At 30.8% G+C, this 22,145-nt stretch overlaps 1 protein-coding gene across 1 annotated transcript in view; it reads left to right on the top strand.

Annotated features, from left to right (window-relative positions):
- LOC144959443 (uncharacterized) overlaps positions 1-21,249 on the top strand; it is a gene marked incomplete in the record, with an annotated part of 47,668 nt that extends 26,419 nt beyond the window's left edge. The window contains 4 exon segments of the mRNA XM_078892032.1: positions 1,641-1,868; positions 6,086-6,280; positions 18,672-18,814; positions 20,788-21,249. Of these exon segments, the coding sequence (XP_078748158.1) occupies positions 1,641-1,868; positions 6,086-6,280; positions 18,672-18,814; positions 20,788-20,985 (764 nt within the window).
- Positions 21,250-22,145: the final 896 nt, after the last annotated feature.

The following is a 22,145-nucleotide window of genomic DNA, read 5'->3' as shown; positions in this document are numbered from 1 at the left end:
TTTTCAATCTTCCCTATGCTAGAATGGAGCAGTTGACCACCTTGCTCGCCATGGAATCCTAAACCTATCTTATATCGCTTCAACCAGTAAATGCAGTGCATTTCCAATATATGTAATTTGGGGGTAATTGAGTGAGGGAATGCTTCTCTGTAATTCTGCAAATACCTTGCGACGGCTTCCTCTGCTCTTTTAATTTCTTCTGATGACATGGGATTTGAATGGGATACTAATTTATGTACATCGCTGTAGCTGTCATTTAAAGTATTATATTTGATCTCAAGTTGAATTATTTTCGTGATTAGGGTGTCTCTTTGGGTGTTTGTACTAACTGCATGTATAGCTGTCTTTGTAAGGTGTCTGTAGATTACTTTCTTTATGTATTTGTGGAGTGATCTGCAATGAAGTGGCCACCTTGAAATGCTTGTCTGACAATTTTATTCTGATTTAAAACATTTTGTATTGCTTTTCTAACTGGTCCGATGATACTTTATTTACATTCTTTCATGTCATGCAATTTTTTCTTTATCTTTTTAAATTGCTTCTCCCACCTCCTCTTTTCAAACATCTTTTGCCACAAAGTCTACATAGATTATTTAGTTTTGTTATATGAGTTTCAAGAGAATGTTCCATCCTTGTCTGAAGTACAAAAAAAATTATTTCAGTACCACAAATAAAATTAATATAAAAAAATAAAATCACTCAACCAAAAATAATAATGTTATTTCACACAACGGATTGCCCAGATTTTAAATAATCATAACTTTTTTATTTCGTGTGAATTAAGCGTACTTCTTGGACATACTAATTGCAAATTTATTGAATTATTTTAGGGTGTAAGAAATATGACCCTCATGGTGACAAAACATGTTTTAAAAATATTTTAATCAATGATATACGGTGGACAGAACAATTTCACTCACTAATTTGAAATATTCTTATCTGCTTTATAATCCAATTGGCACTTCACAAAAATATATATAATTACGACAGAAATTTAAAATATTAAAAAAAATAAGAAGAAATTGTGTGTGACACATAGGTTTCCAGTATTAAGTGATGTAAGGAGTGCATTTCTTATGAATTTTTTGACAATATCACCCTCGTTTTCGGACCTCGCTTACCTCCCCTTGTTTCAACTGACGAAGGTGCAGGTAATTAATCACTTGTGACAGGTGAAGTTCCCTGTTATCAGTGATTTGCCTGTGATCAGGGGAGTGGAATGGGCGACAGGGGAAGATGCACAGTGGGTGGCACGGGGGATACAGCAAGATCAAAGCAAAAACTAAAGAGTCAAAAATTAAGTTAGTTTTATTCGCCGTGTACGCATGACTGAACTGATCATCTATATTTTTAATTACTATTTTGGCACGGCGGTACTGTCTTTGCTTCATACCCCAAAGTTACCTAATTTGAGTCCTGCTTCGCTGTGAGGCATTGAGCAAGTCACTTTGCCCAAGATCAACTTTTGTACCACTGATATCCATCTTACGCATTATTATTTCAGTATCCCCGTTTAGAATAGACCCTAAACTAAATACAAATTTCCTCTTTGGGATAAATAAAGGAAATTTACTATTTTATTTTTTTTATTATTTTTTTATTTATATATTTATTTATTTATTTTTCTTCAATACAACCAGGCGATACACCTATGAATGAAAACCCTTACGAGGATTTCACAGAGAACGTTGTCTCCACTGGCAATCCCAATGCTTCTAAATCAACTGCCCCACCCAAGCCTAGTGTCCTTGCCAAGAAGCCAACACCACCTTCTAAACCTTCAGTCCCTAAAAAAGGTGCTCCACATCAATTGGATTCCGTTGAGGAAACGGACATGAACGATATTTACTCAGCTGTTGTGAAGTCTGGTAACTTTTGCTTTTTATTGATTGGTGCAATTTCATTCTTTTAGCTATAAGTCAAGATAACATCTCTGGTCTTCAAGTCATTCAGAATAGTGCCGCAAAATTAATTTTAAGAAAATCTTGTATGTCCCACTTCCTCCCAATCCTTTACAAACTGCACTGGCTACCAATCAGAGAGAGATTACATTACAAAATCACAGTGATATGTTTTAAATGTTTAAACGATGTCTACTTAAAAAACGTATTACACCTTCCAGATCACTAAGGTCATCATCTGAAAAAATTAAACTTTTAGTTTCTCTTTTTAAATACAATTGTGGCACAAGACATGCATTTTTTTTCTTCAACCAATATACAGCACATTGAGCATTATATAATTGGAAATGCCTTATGTAAATGCCATGATAAATTATTATTGTCATTATTATTATTATTATTATTATTATTATTATTATTATTATTATTATTATTATTATTATTATTATTATTATTATTATTATTATTATTATTATTATTATTAATTATTATTATTATTATTATTATTATTATTATTATTATTATTATTATTATTATTATTATTATTATTATTATTATTTATTATTATATTATTATCATTATTATTATATTATTATTATTATTATTTATTATTATTATTATTATTATTATTATTATTATTATTATTATTATTATTATTATTATTATTATTATTATTATTATTATTATTATTATTATTATTATTATTATTATTATTATTATTATTATTATTATTATTATTATTATATTATTATTATTATTATTATTATTATTATTATTATTATTATTATTATTATTATTATTATTATTATTATTATTATTATCATTATTAGAGGGCAGCAGGTCTCAGCAGTACAGTCTTTGCTTTGTACCCAAAAGGTACTGAGTTCGGTCACCCGCCGCTGCGCTGTGTGGCCTTGAGCAAGTCACCTAGCCCTAGCTTAATTTGCGGCATTGCATTCGGGCTGATGCTTGGGTTTTTACAGTTTTCCCGTGGAATAAACCCTAGAGACAAATTTCCCCTATGGGATGAATAAAGGGAATTTTATTTATTTATTATTGTCAAGTAAATTATATTGTTAACCACTGCTGATTTTAATATATGGGACCCCCTGTTTCCAATCAATTCAATCCTTGAAGTTGGAGCTGATTTTAGTATATGGGACCCCCTGTTTCCAATCAATTCAATCCTTGAAGTTGGAGCTGATTTTAGTATATGGGACCCCCTGTTTCCAATCAATTCAATCCTTGAAGTTGGAGCTGATTTTAGTATATGGGACCCCCTGTTTCCAATCAATTCAATCCTTGAAGTTGGAGCTGATTTTAGTATATGGGACCCCCTGTTTCCAATCAATTCAATCCTTGAAGTTGGAGCTGATTTTAGTATATGGGACCCCCTGTTTCCAATCAATTCAATCCTTGAAGTTGGAGCTGATTTTAGTATATGGGACCCCCTGTTTCCAATCAATTCAATCCTTGAAGTTGGAGCTGATTTTAGTATATGGGACCCCTGTTTCCAATCAATTCAATCCTTGAAGTTGGAGCTGATTTTAGTATATGGGACCCCCTGTTTCCAATCAATTCAATCCTTGAAGTTGGAGCTGATTTTAGTATATGGGACCCCCTGATTCCAATCAATTCAATCCTTGAAGTTGGAGCTGATTTTAGTATATGGGACCCCCTGTTTCCAATCAATTCAATCCTTGAAGTTGGAGCTGATTTTAGTATATGGGACCCCCTGTTTCCAATCAATTCAATCCTTGAAGTTGGAGCTGATTTTAGTATATGGGACCCCCTGTTTCCAATCAATTCAATCCTTGAAGTTGGAGCTGATTTTAGTATATGGGACCCCCTGTTTCCAATCAATTCAATCCTTGAAGTTGGAGCTTTGTTTAGGGAAGATAATCGTAACTGTCGGGATGTTGGTAGTGATAGCGTGATCATGTCTTGCTAGTTTTTTAAAAATATGTTGGGGAGTGGTGGGGAGGGTGTTTTGTTTTTTAAACAAGACAATTAGGCATGGGCTAGCCTGTTTCAGCTCAGTAAGCTTGCAAAACTCTCCTTGGTCTTAATTGCTTTTTCCAGTGTATTCCACATAAGGATGGTGTAAGGAAAATATGGATTTTTGCACATGTTAACTTCAGAATCGGGAACGATTAAATTTTCCTCCTTCCGACTTTTCTTCTATAAATCTGTTATTTTGTCAGGGTGAAGCAGGTGCGATAAAAATGACTTTCAAATTTAACTAATCCAAATTGTGAAAAATTATATTCTGGCTTCTGAAGGAACTACATTTATTGTCTCTTCCAACAGAGTGTATAACTTAACCCAGGTGTCGTATTTGTTTCCATAGATTAATTTTCCCGGGGGGGGGGGGGGCGTTCTGATACTTTTATAACTATTATTATTCATTTGGTTAAAATTTATTTTGTTCTTATTTTTCTTCGCTTTTTTTTTCTTTTTCACAGTGATCTATTCAGTTTGTTTTGTTGGGGTTTTTTTCTTATCATTTTTTTTTGTATAAACATCCTACTTTTGATATAATGATTTTTAAAAGCATGTCTTTATTTATCTGTGTAAGTGTATCAAAAATTGATATATTAGTGACTATTTTATGAAGTTACTTATAGATTTTCTTTGATCAGTTGTTCGATCAAATAACCTACACCTTAACCACTAAATGCTATATTGTATGCAGACTATCATTTGCTGACTATCAGAGAGATATTCTAATTTTCTTCGTGTGTGTGTGTGTGTGTGTGTGTATGTGTGTGTGATTGTGTATAGGAAACATCAACAGTAATGCTGTCTGACTGAGTCAGTGGGTTTGTGTGAAGAAGGAGAAAAACAACCCGTCACCAGTTGGATTGTGTACAAATTGAATAGATATGACACTACGGTTGGGGACAATGTATTGGGTTATATTTTCCACATATTTAAAAAAAACCAATATTTTGGCTCATCAAAGGGAAAATACTCAAACTTGTCAGCACGAAAGTTCCCCCCCCCCCTACAAAACCTGAAAATCTGAAAACAAGTATAAGATGTGACATGACATTTTGGTTTATCTTAACTAGTAAATAATCCTAGATTCTTGTCTGAATGGGACTTTTGAAATAGTTTGGGTCTGGACAAGAAAGAGAGTTCTTTGGGTCGACTTCTTCCTTTCCTATCTGCAAGTCTTTTGTGATGTATTGTCGCAGATGAGGAATTTCAAAGATTCATGGTGTCTAAACTGCTCTTGAAATGTTCTAAATTGGGATTATGACCAACCCTCTGTGGTAGGTTATTCCACGATCTAATTGACGATGGGGAAAATGGATTACAATCTGAACTGGAAATTGAGATTTCTCATTGAATAACCCCATATTGTGGAGGCTGTAGGTATTGGTGTTAAATTTCTGGGACTTCCACAAAATTGCTCCTAGCACGAGTGTTTTGGCTTTTTTTTCTTTTCTCTAAACTCCTAATGTGGGCCGAATAAGTTTTTGGAATCTTATGGCCTCTGTGTGAATCATTCCATTTCCTTAAAAATTTTCTCTTACGCAGGTCAGTGCAATGAACTCAAAATCTATCATTTTTTGACCATCCTATTATTTGCCTCTTCCCATATTGTTGATATTGTCTTAAAATATTGTTAGAAATGTTTGACCGTTTGGAATAAATTAATTGAAACCAAAGGCAGAGGTTTCAATATTCACAAGTTCATTTTTGTTTTTGTGTTAATGCCAAAACATCAACGCTACACAAGAATTAAATAAAAAACAAAACAAAAGTGGTTGATGTAAGGGCACTAAAGTAGTCCCAGGTGCAGTTGAGTTTGTTTTTTTTCTGACCCTCTGTCCATTCGGAAGCAATTGGTTAGTAGATCTGTGTGTGTATATTATCTTCCAAAATAGTCCTGTCCAACTGAGTCAGTTGGTTTATACAAAGAAGAAGAAGCGATTGCCCAACTAGGTCTGTGTATGATTAGTATGCTCCAAATACTCAATTCTGATTGAGTCGGTCAGTTTATTTGAAGAAAAAGAAAGTACTTTAATAGCATTTTCTGAAGATAACAACACAAATTTGGACTATATATTTAACACCAAAGAAACTGGGATAAACTTTAAGCTCCGTGAGCCTCGTAGGTCTGAAGAACTAGAATTTTTTTCTTTGAATGCAAAAATAAAATCTTTCCATTCCAGATCCGACTCCAAAGCCACAAAGAGTGGTAGAGGACGAAGCTATGGATGAAGATGCATATGGTTTTCCTCTTCAGAAAGCAGCACCCTCAATACCAGATAAAAACTTTAGTGATGGTGGTGACGATGGTGTCAAAAAACAGAAACCGGCTCCTGCCAATAAGAAAGGACTACGACTCAAGATCGGCAACAACAAGGGTAAGATAGCTGATAGAACACTTGCATTACAAGCAAGGAGACCTGTATCGACTCTCAATACAATTAAGGTTGTTGGGTTTTTTTTTTTTTTACTGATGCAACTGGGTCCACCCAGCAGTGATTTGATACTGGAGCCTGTGAGATCTGGTGTATTTTGCAATAGACTAGTATTCTACCCAAAGGGTATCAAGCAATTGCTTATATTTGTTGAACACTACAGAAACTTGAATATATTTCAAGGGATTTATGATTATGAAGGGTTACGTTTTTTGTTGAATTTTATTATTATTATTATTATTATTATTATTATTATTATTATTATTATTATTATTATTATTATTATTATTATTATTATTATTATTATTATTATTATTATTATTATTATTATTATTATTATTATTATTATTATTATTATTATTATTATTATTATTATTATTGAAAACAACAGTAAACCCAATGGCTTTCAAACAGATTTTGGTTCTAAGTAGAGCTAGAGGTTTGTCTTTGACTGTTCTTTCCACCAAACACAAGTGGATTTGCTAAGACTGTCAGATCTTGTGGAAAGTATTTTTTTAAATGGATTTTTCGATAGAACGCACTCTTAAGCCTCATGAAAGATACATTCTACACATAAAAGTATAGACTTTACAAGACGGGAAAGGATCCTTTCTTGGCTTTGTTATTATTGTTATGAGCTGTAGAAGGCTTTTGAGCCAAAAACGTTCCCTAGTTGGCCAAGCTGTTATATTCATTTCTATTCATCTCTTTTTACATCAATTTTAATGCGACAATTCAAGATTTAAACATTCAAGATCACACACTGTGTTTTTACATCAATTTTAATGCGACAATTCAAGATTTAAACATTCAAGATCACACACTGTGTTTTTACATCAATTTTAATGCGACAATTCAAGATTTAAACATTCAAGATCACACACTGTGTTTTTACATCAATTTTAATGCGACAATTCAAGATTTAAACATTCAAGATCACACACTGTGTTTTTACATCAATTTTAATGCGACAATTCAAGATTTAAACATTCAAGATCACACACTGTGTTTTTACATCAATTTTAATGCGACAATTCAAGATTTAAACATTCAAGATCACACACTGTGTTTTTACATCAATTTTAATGCGACAATTCAAGATTTAAACATTCAAGATCACACACTGTGTTTTTACATCAATTTTAATGCGACAATTCAAGATTTAAACATTCAAGATCACACACTGTGTTTTTACATCAATTTTAATGCGACAATTCAAGATTTAAACATTCAAGATCACACACTGTGTTTTTACATCAATTTTAATGCGACAATTCAAGATTTAAACATTCAAGATCACACACTGTGTTTTTACATCAATTTTAATGCGACAATTCAAGATTTAAACATTCAAGATCACACACTGTGTTTTTACATCAATTTTAATGCGACAATTCAAGATTTAAACATTCAAGATCACACACTGTGTTTTTACATCAATTTTAATGCGACAATTCAAGATTTAAACATTCAAGATCACACACTGTGTTTTTACATCAATTTTAATGCGACAATTCAAGATTTAAACATTCAAGATCACACACTGTGTTTTTACATCAATTTTAATGCGACAATTCAAGATTTAAACATTCAAGATCACACACTGTGTTTTTACATCAATTTTAATGCGACAATTCAAGATTTAAACATTCAAGATCACACACTGTGTTTTTACATCAATTTTAATGCGACAATTCAAGATTTAAACATTCAAGATCACACACTGTGTTTTTACATCAATTTTAATGCGACAATTCAAGATTTAAACATTCAAGATCACACACTGTGTTTTTACATCAATTTTAATGCGACAATTCAAGATTTAAACATTCAAGATCACACACTGTGTTTTTACATCAATTTTAATGCGACAATTCAAGATTTAAACATTCAAGATCACACACTGTGTTTTTTACATCAATTTTAATGCGACAATTCAAGATTTAAACATTCAAGATCACACACTGTGTTTTTACATCAATTTTAATGCGACAATTCAAGATTTAAACATTCAAGATCACACACTGTGTTTTTACATCAATTTTAATGCGACAATTCAAGATTTAAACATTCAAGATCACACACTGTGTTTTTACATCAATTTTAATGCGACAATTCAAGATTTAAACATTCAAGATCACACACTGTGTTTTTACATCAATTTTAATGCGACAATTCAAGATTTAAACATTCAAGATCACACACTGTGTTTTTACATCAATTTTAATGCGACAATTCAAGATTTAAACATTCAAGATCACACACTGTGTTTTTACATCAATTTTAATGCGACAATTCAAGATTTAAACATTCAAGATCACACACTGTGTTTTTACATCAATTTTAATGCGACAATTCAAGATTTAAACATTCAAGATCACACACTGTGTTTTTACATCAATTTTAATGCGACAATTCAAGATTTAAACATTCAAGATCACACACTGTGTTTTTACACAATTTAATGCGACAATTCAAGATTTAAACATTAAGATCACACACTGTGTTTTTACATCAATTTTATGCGACAATTCAAGATTTAAACATTCAAGATCACACTGTGTTTTTACATCAATTTTAATGCGACAATTCAAGATTTAAACATTCAAGATCACACACGTGTTTTTACATCAATTTTAATGCGACAATCAAGATTTAAACATTCAAGATCACACACTGTGTTTTTACATCAATTTTAAGCGACAATTCAGATTTAAACATTCAAGATCACACACTGTGTTTTTACATCAATTTTAATGCGACAATCAAGATTTAAACATTCAAGATCACACACTTGTTTTACACATTTAATGCGACAATCAGTTTAAACATTCAAGATCACACACTTGTTTTCATCAATTTTATGCGACAATTCAAGTTTAACATTCAAGATCACACACTGTGTTTTACATCAATTTTAATGCGACATTCAAGATTTAAAATTCAAGATCAAACTGTGTTTTTACATCAATTTAATGCGACAATTCAAGATTTAAACATTCAAGATCACACCTGTGTTTTACATCAATTTATGCGACAATTCAAGATTTAACATTCAATCCACATGTGTTTACTCAATTTTAATGGACATTAAGATTTAAACATTCAGATCACACACTGTGTTTTTACATCATTTTAATGCGACAATTCAAGATTTAAACATCAGATCACACACTGTGTTTTACATCATTTTAATGCGACATTCAAGATTTAAACATTCAAGATCACACACTGTGTTTTACATCAATTTTAATGCGACATTAAGATTTAAATTCAAGATAAAGTGTTTTTACATCAATTTTATGCGACAATTCAAGATTTAAACATTCAAGATCACACACTGTGTTTTTACATAATTTTAATGCGACAATCAAGATTAAACATCAGATCACCACTGTGTTTTTACATCAATTTTAATGCGCAATTCAGATTTAAACATTAAGATCACACACTGTGTTTTTACATCAATTTTAATGCGACAATTAAAGATTTAAACATTCAAGATCACAACTGTGTTTTTACATCAATTTTAATGCACAATTCAAGATTTAACATTCAAGATCACACATGTGTTTTTACATCAATTTTAATGCGACAATTCAAGATTTAAACATTCAGTCACACATGTGTTTTTACATCATTTTAATGCGACAATTCAAGATTTAAACATTCAAGATCAACACTGTGTTTTACATCAATTTTAATGCGACAATTCAAGATTTAAACATTCAAGATCACACACTGTGTTTTACATCAATTTTATGCGACAATTCAAGATTAAACTTCAAGATCACACATGTGTTTTCATCAATTTTAATGAATTCAAGATTTAAAATTCAAGATCAACCTGTGTTTTTCATCAATTTTAATGCGCATTCAGATTTAAACATCAGATCCCACTGTGTTTTTAATCAATTTTAATGCGAATTAGATTACATTCAAGATCAACACTGTGTTTTAATCATTTATGCGACAATTCAAGATTTAACATCAAGATCAACCTGTGTTTTTACATCAATTTTATGCGACATTCAAGTTTAAAATTCAAGATACACACTGTGTTTTTCATCAATTTTAATCGCATCAGATTTAACATTCAAGATCACAAGTGTTTTTACTCAATTTATGGACAATCAGATTAAACATTCAGATCACACACTGGTTTTAATCAATTTTAATGCGACAATTCAAGATTTAAACATTCAAGATCACACACTGTGTTTTTACATCAATTTTAATGCGACAATTCAAGATTTAAACATTCAAGATCACACACTGTGTTTTTACATCAATTTTAATGCGACAATTCAAGATTTAAACATTCAAGATCACACACTGTGTTTTTACATCAATTTTATGCGACAATTCAAGATTTAAACATTCAAGATCACACACTGTGTTTTTACATCAATTTTAATGCGACAATTCAAGATTTAAACATTCAAGATCACACACTGTGTTTTTACATCAATTTTAATGCGACATTCAAGATTTAAACTTCAAGATCACACACTGTGTTTTTACATCATTTTAATGCGACATTCAGATTTAAACATTAAGATCACACACTGTGTTTTACATCAATTTTAATGCGACAATTCAGATTTAACATTCAGATCACACACTGTTTTTTACATCAATTTTATGCGACAATTCAAGATTTAAACATTCAAGATCACACACTGTGTTTTTACATCAATTTAATGCGACAATTCAAGATTTAAACATTCAAGATCACACACTGTGTTTTACATCAATTTAATGCGACAATTCAGATTTAAACATTCAAGATCACACACTGTGTTTTTACATCAATTTTAATGCGACATTCAAGATTTAAACATTCAAGATCAACCTGTGTTTTTACATCAATTTTAATGCGACAATTCAAGATTTAAACATTCAAGATACACACTGTGTTTTTACATCAATTTTAATGCGACAATTCAAGATTTAAACATTCAAACACACACTGTGTTTTTCATCAATTTAATGCGACAATTCAAGATTTAACATTCAAATCACACACTGTGTTTTTACATCAATTTTAATGCGACAATTCAGATTTAACATTCAAGATCAACACTGTGTTTTTACATCAATTTTAATGCGACAATCAAGATTTAAACATTCAGATCACACACTGTGTTTTTACATCATTTTAATGCGACAATTCAAGATTTAAACATTCAAGATCACACACTGTGTTTACATCAATTTAATGCGACAATTCAGATTAAACATTCAAGATCACACACTGTGTTTTTCATCAATTTTATGCGACAATTCAAGATTTAAACATTCAAGATCACACACGTGTTTTACATCAATTTTAATGCACAATTCAAGATTTAAACATTCAAGATCACACGTGTTTTTACATCATTTTAATGCGACAATTCAAGATTTAAACATTCAAGATCACACTGTTTTACATCAATTTTAATGCGACATCAAGATTTAAACATTCAAGATCACACACTGTGTTTTTACATCAATTTTAATGCGACAATTCAAGATTTAAACATTCAAGATCACACACTGTGTTTTACATCAATTTTAATGCGACAATTCAGATTTAACATCAAGATCACACACTGTGTTTTTACATCAATTTAATGCGACAATCAGATTTAAACATTCAAGATCACACACTGTGTTTTACATCAATTTTAATGCGCAATTCAAGATTTAAACATTCAGATCACACACTGTGTTTTTACATCATTTAATGCGACAATTCAGATTTAAACATTCAAGATCAACACTGTGTTTTACATCAATTTTAATGCGACAATTCAAGATTAAACATCAAGATCACACACTGTGTTTACATCAATTTTATGCGACAATTCAAGATTTAAACATTCAAGATCACACACTGTGTTTTTACATCAATTTTAATGCGACAATTCAAGATTTAAACATTCAAGATCACACACTGTGTTTTTACATCAATTTTAATGCGACAATTCAAGATTTAAACATTCAAGATCACACACTGTGTTTTTACATCAATTTTAATGCGACAATTCAAGATTTAAACATTCAAGATCACACACTGTGTTTTTACATCAATTTTAATGCGACAATTCAAGATTTAAACATTCAAGATCACACACTGTGTTTTTACATCAATTTTAATGCGACAATTCAAGATTTAAACATTCAAGATCACACACTGTGTTTTTACATCAATTTTAATGCGACAATTCAAGATTTAAACATTCAAGATCACACACTGTGTTTTACATCAATTTTAATGCGACAATTCAAGATTTAAACATTCAAGATCACACACTGTGTTTTTACATCAATTTTAATGCGACAATTCAAGATTTAAACATTCAAGATCACACACTGTGTTTTTACATCAATTTTAATGCGACAATTCAAGATTTAAACATTCAAGATCACACACTGTGTTTTTACATCAATTTTAATGCGACAATTCAAGATTTAAACATTCAAGATCACACACTGTGTTTTTACATCAATTTTAATGCGACAATTCAAGATTTAAACATTCAAGATCACACACTGTGTTTTTACATCAATTTTAATGCGACAATTCAAGATTTAAACATTCAAGATCACACACTGTGTTTTTACATCAATTTTAATGCGACAATTCAAGATTTAAACATTCAAGATCACACACTGTGTTTTTACATCAATTTTAATGCGACAATTCAAGATTTAAACATTCAAGATCACACACTGTGTTTTTACATCAATTTTAATGCGACAATTCAAGATTTAAACATTCAAGATCACACACTGTGTTTTTACATCAATTTTAATGCGACAATTCAAGATTTAAACATTCAAGATCACACACTGTGTTTTTACATCAATTTTAATGCGACAATTCAAGATTTAAACATTCAAGATCACACACTGTGTTTTTACATCAATTTTAATGCGACAATTCAAGATTTAAACATTCAAGATCACACACTGTGTTTTTACATCAATTTTAATGCGACAATTCAAGATTTAAACATTCAAGATCACACACTGTGTTTTTACATCAATTTTAATGCGACAATTCAAGATTTAAACATTCAAGATCACACACTGTGTTTTTACATCAATTTTAATGCGACAATTCAAGATTTAAACATTCAAGATCACACACTGTGTTTTTACATCAATTTTAATGCGACAATTCAAGATTTAAACATTCAAGATCACACACTGTGTTTTTACATCAATTTTAATGCGACAATTCAAGATTTAAACATTCAAGATCACACACTGTGTTTTTACATCAATTTTAATGCGACAATTCAAGATTTAAACATTCAAGATCACACACTGTGTTTTTACATCAATTTTAATGCGACAATTCAAGATTTAAACATTCAAGATCACACATGTGTTTTTACATCAATTTTAATGCGACAATTCAAGATTTAAACATTCAAGATCACACACTGTGTTTTTACATCAATTTTAATGCGACAATTCAAGATTTAAACATTCAAGATCACACACTGTGTTTTTACATCAATTTTAATGCGACAATTCAAGATTTAAACATTCAAGATCACACACTGTGTTTTTACATCAATTTTAATGCGACAATTCAAGATTTAAACATTCAAGATCACACACTGTGTTTTTACATCAATTTTAATGCGACAATTCAAGATTTAAACATTCAAGATCACACACTGTGTTTTTACATCAATTTTAATGCGACAATTCAAGATTTAAACATTCAAGATCACACACTGTGTTTTTACATCAATTTTAATGCGACAATTCAAGATTTAAACATTCAAGATCACACACTGTGTTTTTACATCAATTTTAATGCGACAATTCAAGATTTAAACATTCAAGATCACACACTGTGTTTTTACATCAATTTTAATGCGACAATTCAAGATTTAAACATTCAAGATCACACACTGTGTTTTTACATCAATTTTAATGCGACAATTCAAGATTTAAACATTCAAGATCACACACTGTGTTTTTACATCAATTTTAATGCGACAATTCAAGATTTAAACATTCAAGATCACACACTGTGTTTTTACATCAATTTTAATGCGACAATTCAAGATTTAAACATTCAAGATCACACACTGTGTTTTTACATCAATTTTAATGCGACAATTCAAGATTTAAACATTCAAGATCACACACTGTGTTTTTACATCAATTTTAATGCGACAATTCAAGATTTAAACATTCAAGATCACACACTGTGTTTTTACATCAATTTTAATGCGACAATTCAAGATTTAAACATTCAAGATCACACACTGTGTTTTTACATCAATTTTAATGCGACAATTCAAGATTTAAACATTCAAGATCACACACTGTGTTTTTACATCAATTTTAATGCGACAATTCAAGATTTAAACATTCAAGATCACACACTGTGTTTTTACATCAATTTTAATGCGACAATTCAAGATTTAAACATTCAAGATCACACACTGTGTTTTTACATCAATTTTAATGCGACAATTCAAGATTTAAACATTCAAGATCACACACTGTGTTTTTACATCAATTTAATGCGACAATTCAAGATTTAAACATTCAAGATCACACACTGTGTTTTTTACATCAATTTTAATGCGACAATTCAAGATTTAAACATTCAAGATCACACACTGTGTTTTTACATCAATTTTAATGCGACAATTCAAGATTTAAACATTCAAGATCACACACTGTGTTTTTACATCAATTTTAATGCGACAATTCAAGATTTAAACATTCAAGATCACACACTGTGTTTTTACATCAATTTTAATGCGACAATTCAAGATTTAAACATTCAAGATCACACACTGTGTTTTTACATCAATTTTAATGCGACAATTCAAGATTTAAACATTCAAGAGATCACACACTGTGTTTTTACATCAATTTTAATGCGACAATTCAAGATTTAACATTCAAGATCACACACTGTGTTTTTACATCAATTTTATGCGACAATTCAAGATTTAAACATTCAAGATCACACACTGTGTTTTACATCATTTTAAGCGACAATTCAAGATATAAACATTGTATACACATTTTTTACACAATTTAATAAAATTCAAGATCAACACTCAGTTTTACATCATTTTAAGCAAATCAAGTTTAACATTCAAGATCACAAGATTTTTCAAATCAATTAATGGTTTTTCATCAAATTTAAATCAGACACACAGTTTTTAATCAATTAATGGTACATCAAGATTTTAATCACAATTCAAGATAAACATTATTTACACATTTTTTCAAATTAATGAATTAAAAACATTCAAGATCACACACTGTTGTTTTCTACATCAATTTAATGCGAACAATTCAAATTTTAAACAATTCAAGATCGCAACTTAGTTTATTTACATCAATTTTAATGCGACAATCAAGATTTAAACATTCAAGAATACACCAGATAATGTTTTTACATCAATTTTAATGCGACAATTCAAGATTTAACATTCAAGATACACACTGTTTTTCTTTTTATTACATCAATTTTAATGCGAAATTCAAGATTTATAACATCAAATCACAACAGTGTTTAAAATTAAGGACAATTCAATTTTAAACATTCAAGATCACAATAGTTTTTTCAATCACAATTTTTAATCAATAATGCGACAATTCAAGATTTAAACATTCAAGATCACACACTGTGTTTTTACATCAATTTTAATGCGACAATTCAAGATTTAAACATTCAAGATCACACAGCTGATTTTTACATCAATTTTAATGCACAATTCAAGATTTAAACTTCATACACAATTGTGTTTACATCAAATTTAAATAGCACAATGATTTACACAATTATCGATAACAGTTTATTTTATCACACACTTTTATGCGACAATCAAATTTAATACAATTCAAGATCAAACATTCGTCACTTGTTTTACATCAATTTTAATGCGACAATTCAAGTTTAAACATTCAAGATCACACCGTGTTTTTTTACATCAAATTTAATGCTAAATTCAAGATTTAAACATTCAAGATCACACACTTGTGTATTTCAAATTTAAATTCGACAATCAAATTTAAACTATGTCACATCACATTGTTTTTACAATTCAATTTAATCGACATTCAATACAAGTTTTAACATTCAAGATCACACTGTGTATTTACATCAATTTTAATCGACAATTCAGATTTAAACATTAATACAACACTGTGTTTTAACATCAATTTAAATGACACAATTCAAGATTTAAACATTCAAGATCACACACTTGTTTTTACATCAATTTAATCGACAATTCAAGATTTTAAACATTCAAGATCACACACTAGTTTTTTACATTCAATTAATGCGACAAATTTAGATTAAAAAACTTAAGATCCACACTGTGTTTTTACATCAATTTTAATGCGACAATTCAAGATTTAAACATTCAAGATCACACATGTGTTTTTACATCAATTTTAATGCGACAAATTCAAGATTTTAAACATTCAAGATCACACATGGTTTTTACATCAATTTAATGCGATATATAATTTTAAACATTCAAAAGATCACACACTGTGTTTTTACATCAATTTTAATGCGACAAATTCAAGATTAAACATTCAAGATACAATGTGTTTTTTAAAATTAATGCGACAATTCAAGATTTAAAATTCAAGATCACACAATCAGTATTTTTACATCAATTTTAATGCGACAATTCAATTAAAATTTAAACATTCAAGATCACACATTTTACAATCAATTTAATGCAATTCAAGTTTTAAACATTAAGCACAATAGTTTATTAACATCAATTTTTTAATGCAATTCAATTCAAGATTTAAACATTCAAGATCACACGTTTACACATTGTTATTGACATATTATTTAAGCACAATCAAATTATTAACAATTTAATCACAATAGATTTATTTCATCAATTTTTACATGACAATTATCAAGATTTAAACATTCAAGATCACACACTGTGTTTTTACATCAATTTTAATGCGACAATTCAAGATTTAAACATTCAAGATCACACACTGTGTTTTTACATCAATTTTAATGCGACAATTCAAGATTTAAACATTCAAGATCACACACTGTGTTTTTACATCAATTTTAATGCGACAATTCAAGATTTAAACATTCAAGATCACACACTGTGTTTTTACATCAATTTTAATGCGACAATTCAAGATTTAAACATTCAAGATCACACACTGTTTTTACATCAATTTTAATGCGACAATTCAAGATTTAAACATTCAAGATCACACACTGTGTTTTTACATCAATTTTAATGCGACAATTCAAGATTTAAACATTCAAGATCACACACTGTGTTTTTACATCAATTTTAATGCGACAATTCAAGATTTAAACATTCAAGATCACACACTGTGTTTTTACATCAATTTTAATGCGACAATTCAAGATTTAAACATTCAAGATCACACACTGTGTTTTTACATCAATTTTAATGCGACAATTCAAGATTTAAACATTCAAGATCACACACTGTGTTTTTACATCAATTTTAATGCGACAATTCAAGATTTAAACATTCAAGATCACACACTGTGTTTTTACATCAATTTTAATGCGACAATTCAAGATTTAAACATTCAAGATCACACACTGTGTTTTTACATCAATTTTAATGCGACAATTCAAGATTTAAACATTCAAGATCACACACTGTGTTTTTACATCAATTTTAATGCGACAATTCAAGATTTAAACATTCAAGATCACACACTGTGTTTTTACATCAATTTTAATGCGACAATTCAAGATTTAAACATTCAAGATCACACACTGTGTTTTTACATCAATTTTAATGCGACAATTCAAGATTTAAACATTCAAGATCACACACTGTGTTTTTACATCAATTTTAATGCGACAATTCAAGATTTAAACATTCAAGATCACACACTGTGTTTTTACATCAATTTTAATGCGACAATTAAAGATTTAAACATTCAAGATCACACACTGTGTGTTGATACAGGGTTTGCTTTTATTTCTCTTGAAATTCGGATTCTTCCCCCAGAAATATACTTCTTGGTAATGTGTTTCTTGTTTATATTGGCACTCCTGCTCTTTCGTCTCGATTCCTTCCCCTTAAAAGTTATGTGTAATGTAGTAGAAAAGTATATATACTATATTAGAAAATTCCCTGTATTGAATCACTTCTTCTTCCTGTTATTATAGTTATCTACTTCCTGGCGCCAGAATGCCTACTTCCTGTTCTCACTTCTACTCTAATTTTAGGTCAGTCCAGTTCAGGAACTCAATGACGCAACATGTCTATCTCAGTTCATTATAATATAAATACAATTTTTCTTCTTCAACCTGCAGCCAATACTGATGAAGCACGCAAGAGTCAAAATGCATACAACAACCTTGCAATGGCACAAAATGAAACCAATGGAGACGTAGCTGCTGACAACGTTTACGGCAACATAGACAAACAGGCTGATAATGTTTATGGCAATGTTGGGGTTTGTTAAAACCTTATCTCATTTTGCTTGCTTTGGTTGTCAAGGTATAACTATAACCCGTATTTAATGCTTTTATATTTGGCATTAACATCTTACAGCTAAGACATATTTATTCTTTATTGAATATATATATGGTTGAGGGGAATTAGCTAGAACCGATGAAGAGTGCTCAATAGTTTCTTGGAGCGAATTATTTATTTATTCTGACCTCGTTTTTGTTACTTTCTCCAACAACATTGTTTCATCCAAATCTTGGAATCATCAGGGAGCCCTGGTGTCTGGGAGAAATGTTGTTGTTGGAGAAAGTAACAAAAATGAGATAAGAATTTTAAAAATAAATAAATAGATATATATAGTATATAACGAGCTTTTATATAGCGCAATATCCACTAAATATGCTCAAAGCGCTTTACAAAGTTTACCTGACAACCAACAACACGTAATATGTAGAATGAGACATGACGCCTGTTGGGCAATATTACAATATTTTATGGGTACTCATTTTACCCCTGAGTATGGTGAGAGAATGTGAAAAAATAGCCTTTGCCAAGGACTCAACTATGCGCTGAGCGAGGCTCAAACCCAGGACCTTCTGACCCGAAAGCGAGTGTCATACCACAAGACCACATAACCGCAGAATATATGGGTGTGTGTGTGTGTATTTAAAAATAATTTTTTTGGTATTGAGGGGTGATTTTAATTTACCTACTTTACCTTTAGTGTTAGTAGCAAAACTGATCCACCGGATGCACAGCTCTGGGTGCTTATGTACAGTAGGATGATATTCAATATGAAGTATTAGATTTATCAATAACATTTGAATATTCAGCCATTTTGCTTTTGAGCAGCACTATTACGTTGGCTTACTTTTTTCTTTAAACTCCTATTTATTGCCGATCAAGTTTTTGTGATTTTGTGTTCTCTGTCTTAATCATTCCCTTTCCTTTTAAATTTTCTCTTCCACTGGTCAGCTCAGATGAATTCAAAATTTATCATCTTTGTGCGGCTATGTGGTCTTGTGGTATGACACTCGCTTTCGGATCGGAAGATCCTGGGTTCGAGCCTCGCTCGGCGCATAGTTGAGTCCTTGGAAAAGGCTCTTTACTCACATTATCTCACCGTACTCAGGTGTAAAATGAGTACCTGGCCGTTAACAGCGTTGTCTCTGTCCAAAAAAAAATGTAATATCGTCTAACAAGTGTCATGTCCCGTCCTAAATGTTAAGTGTTGCTGTTGGCCAGGGACCCCCTGTAAAGCGATTTGAGCACGTTTAGTGGATATTGCGCTATATAAAAGCTCAATTTTTTCTATCTTTTGACCACCCACCGTGGATGGAAATTTTTTTGTTTTTTTTATAGCATGAGCTTTCTTGCAATTGTTGTTTTGGGGGGTTTTTTTGCACAATTTTTTTTCAATAACTTTTGAATTTAAAAAGAATAAATTATGGAATTAAATGTGGCAGTTTGATTTTTATGATGAATGAGGCATGTTTACTCCTATGATTTTTTTTTTTTAAAAATTCAATAATGTATGTGGAAAAATATTACAAAGTTAAAGATACCTGCTTAAAAAGCTGACATGTACACAATGGGGATAGAATCTACAAGAGTTGGACTTAGGTAGAACATGTTTTTTTTAGAAGAAAGAGGGAGAGAGAGAGAGATAGATAATCACCATGAGTATAATTCTCATCATTTGTGGAGTCAGAGTTTATCCCAGTTTCAATAGCGTGAAAAGGACAATAGCAATTGCTTGCTATCCTTTGGATAGGATGCTAGTCTATTCCAAAGTACTTTCCACCAGATCTAACAGACCCAGCTGGGTGGACAGGGGGGTCAGAAAAAATCTTGACTGCACCCGGGATTAATCTCAGTCCCTTTCGTGTGAAGAGAGTGCTCTACCAACTGTCCTATCAAAACCCCCTTTTTTTTGTATATTATCATCATTTTATGTTTTATATTTTTCCCTCTTAGGTAAATGGTAAAGCAAAAAGTAAAGAAAACTCTAAGGGCAAATCCAAAAATAATTCTGCGCTGGTGTACTGCAACGTGGAATTCATCCCCCCGAAGGAGGGCTCATCTCGTTCCAATTCCAAAAGATTTAAGATTGCCGATGACAGTGTGACATACTCCTCTATCCATGTGGAATCAGCTAGCAAGGATGGAAAGTAAAACATCCAAATAGAAAAACCCCCAAAATTGCTTAAAGAGTCTGTCTGTTGTTGCTGACCTATTAATGGAGCATTAGGTCGTCAAATTATTCGACATGGCAGCCTCTCTCTTTCTTCCTTATGATGTCTTAGAATTTTTTTTTTAAAAAGATCAATCATCTGAACTTTACTGTTTCAATTTAATAATTGGTTTAGTTTTTCTTTGACCTAAACCTTGATGGAATATTTTTGAAATATGGTGGGTTTTTTGGGGAAAAAAAAGAAATGGGGACGGGATGGATGTCAAGCTTTATTTGGATAGCTGGTCTGTTTAAGAGAGTGGAATACTTTCTATGTGATATGTATTTATGTATATTATTTCATACAAATGCTTTTAACTTCTCCATTCTTTCGATTATTGTTTACATAGCCTTGGTCAGAAACAAAAAGGGATTTATTCTTGCAGTTCCAGTCGTTTTGTTATTATTATCTTCAATGAAATGCAAATTTGGAGGGCTTATAGAGGGGAATGATGACCAAATGCAGTTTGCAATATGTAATACACGGGAGAGAGGGGGGTGGGGGGGTATTTTAAAAAAATTTTTTTGCTCAATCCTTTTTTTTTTTTCACATTATTAGTTTTTAATTTGTGAAAAATATTGATAAAAATGGTTTGGATTGACATGGAAATCATAATGGATATCCGAAATGTCTTACCTTGATGAAATATTATTATTCCCCTGGTGCTGTCGATGAGCTGTTGTCCTATTTTGGATTTAATATTTGGACAAATAGCACTAAAAGGATTGCAGGACGGATATGTCGACAGCATTGTTTTAACATTACACCTTTATCAATTTTGTCACATTTTTTTTCCTGTATTACATCAGTAAGTAAAGTTCCTATAGATAGAATTGGGAGAGGCTTCACGGCCTCTATCAACATTTCAATGGGGCATAGTGAGGTTGACTGGACACAATGTCAGTTTTTGTTTTGTCCAAAAATCTCATTGAATACAAGGTGCTGTTAACTGTGCTAATTGATGTAATGTTACTTTAAAAACAAAACAAAAAAACAAGAACTTTTAACTTCCAAATTGAATCCAATGTTTTGTTGGATTCGAATGCATTGAACTCAAGGATCCTGTATTTCTTTATTTGTGTATGTTCTGAATTATGTATA

The sequence above is a fragment of the Berghia stephanieae genome, chromosome 14 (assembly GCF_034508935.2).
Source record: "Berghia stephanieae isolate SIO BIC M18660-M18661 chromosome 14, UCSD_Bste_1.3, whole genome shotgun sequence".
NCBI classification, from domain to species: Eukaryota; Metazoa; Mollusca; class Gastropoda; order Nudibranchia; family Aeolidiidae; genus Berghia; species Berghia stephanieae.
This window is presented reverse-complemented; position numbering and strand designations above follow the sequence as displayed.